The sequence below is a fragment of the Olea europaea genome, unplaced genomic scaffold (genome assembly GCF_002742605.1).
Source record: "Olea europaea var. sylvestris unplaced genomic scaffold, O_europaea_v1 scaffold31754, whole genome shotgun sequence".
In the NCBI taxonomy this organism is placed as follows: domain Eukaryota; kingdom Viridiplantae; phylum Streptophyta; class Magnoliopsida; order Lamiales; family Oleaceae; genus Olea; species Olea europaea.
The window spans coordinates 1-1,302 of record NW_019250568.1 but is presented as its reverse complement, the minus strand read 5'-3'; the positions used below and the strand labels follow the sequence as shown (position 1 = coordinate 1,302).

The 1,302-nt window shown below is 39.2% G+C and overlaps 1 protein-coding gene across 1 annotated transcript; it reads right to left on the bottom strand.

The window, feature by feature from the left end:
- Positions 1-6: 6 nt before the first annotated feature.
- On the bottom strand, positions 7-1,296 carry LOC111385494 (trihelix transcription factor GTL1-like). Its single transcript, XM_023009890.1, has 2 exons — positions 1,149-1,296; positions 7-927 (listed from the first exon to the last, which is right to left on the bottom strand). The coding sequence occupies exons 1-2, from the start codon at positions 1,199-1,201 to the stop codon at positions 195-197; spliced, it is 786 nt and encodes a 261-aa protein (XP_022865658.1). The 5' UTR covers positions 1,202-1,296; the 3' UTR covers positions 7-194.
- Positions 1,297-1,302: the final 6 nt, after the last annotated feature.

The following is a 1,302-nucleotide window of genomic DNA, read 5'->3' as shown; positions in this document are numbered from 1 at the left end:
AATCCCCACCAAATCATCCTCTTTCAAAGACTTTCCACTGATCAGAATCCATACGCTCAAGTTTCAAAGGACTCCCAAAGATTTATCTTTCTCAGCGTCCCCTGATTTTCTTACATTTCAACCCCACTGAAAATCATATAGTTGGGGCCATTGAATAGTTTTTTCCTCCTAAAACAACCCTTTTCATCCCTGAATTAATGGATTCTGATTTTGAATCCAGGCTTTCGGTTTTGTTTTAGGCCATGTGTTTCATCTTCTTCATCCCCTCTAACATCAGTTGCACTGGTAGAGTTGGGTTTTGTGCAGAATGGATTCTCAGAAATTGCTGGTTGCAACTTTAAAGGAGGAAGGTTAATTCTTTGACCTGTGATTTTCTCCAAGTATGAAACAATGGTGGCCTCTCTACTTATTGCTATGACTTTCTCACGGGCTCGTGCTGCCGCTTCTTGCTCAAACTTTGCTAGTTCTTGCTGCTTCCAAGCCTCCTCTCTTTCTCTTCTCTCTTGATCCAGTTTTTCAATGACTTGCGTAAACTTCCGGTAAAGATTTTCTTGATTTTCCATAATTTGTTTAACTAAACTCTCAAGAAAATAAGCCATTGAATCTAGTTGATCCTTCTTTTTCTTCCTTTTGCTTCTCCTTTTAGCCATTTTCATGGATTCTTCTTCTCCGATAGAAGCCTCCGAAGCCTGCAAATGGGTATTTACGGGCAAATGAACTGATCCAGAAGCAGTTTGATTACTCCCGGAAGTGCCGATACGTTTATAAATTGCTTCAAGCTCTCCATATAGTCTATTCTCTCGCTCTAAACAGTTCATTTCCGGTTCTTGAAAATACTTACAATGATTTCTCCCATTAATTTCTTGGTGTTCTTGTTTATTCTCTATCTCACTCTCCTCGTTTGATGGTGCTGCAGTGACGGGCTTCCTATGAAATTAATTAGCAACAAAATTAAAATCTTCCTGAAGAGTCATAAAAAGAGAAAGGGGGAGATTTAATAAAGAAAGCCCTCGATTCCTCTTCATCGTCACTGAGTCAAAGCCAAGGCAATAAGACTAGGCTTCCATTAATGGCAACTTTAAACAATGATGAGGTGCAAATTTGCATTAGAAAGAGAAATATCATGTGAATTGGTGCACACAAATTACCAGAAGTTTTGTTCAATGATAGAATCTTCTTGGTTTTGCCAACAATTAGGCATTGCAAGTGGAGTCTGTCGAGTCTCGGGGACATCATATTGCTCACTCCCACGCAACAAAGCATCTTCTCCTTCATCAACAATAACACTCTCTTTATTATTCG

Bases quoted from the DNA above. Each gene is read 5' to 3' on its own strand.
- LOC111385494 (XM_023009890.1), bottom strand. From the start codon at position 1,201: ATGCCTAATTGTTGGCAAAACCAAGAAGATTCTATCATTGAACAAAAC. The intron at 928-1,148 runs GTAATTTGTGTG...TTAATTTCATAG, and splicing joins ATCATTGAACAAAACTTCTG to GAAGCCCGTCACTGCAGCAC.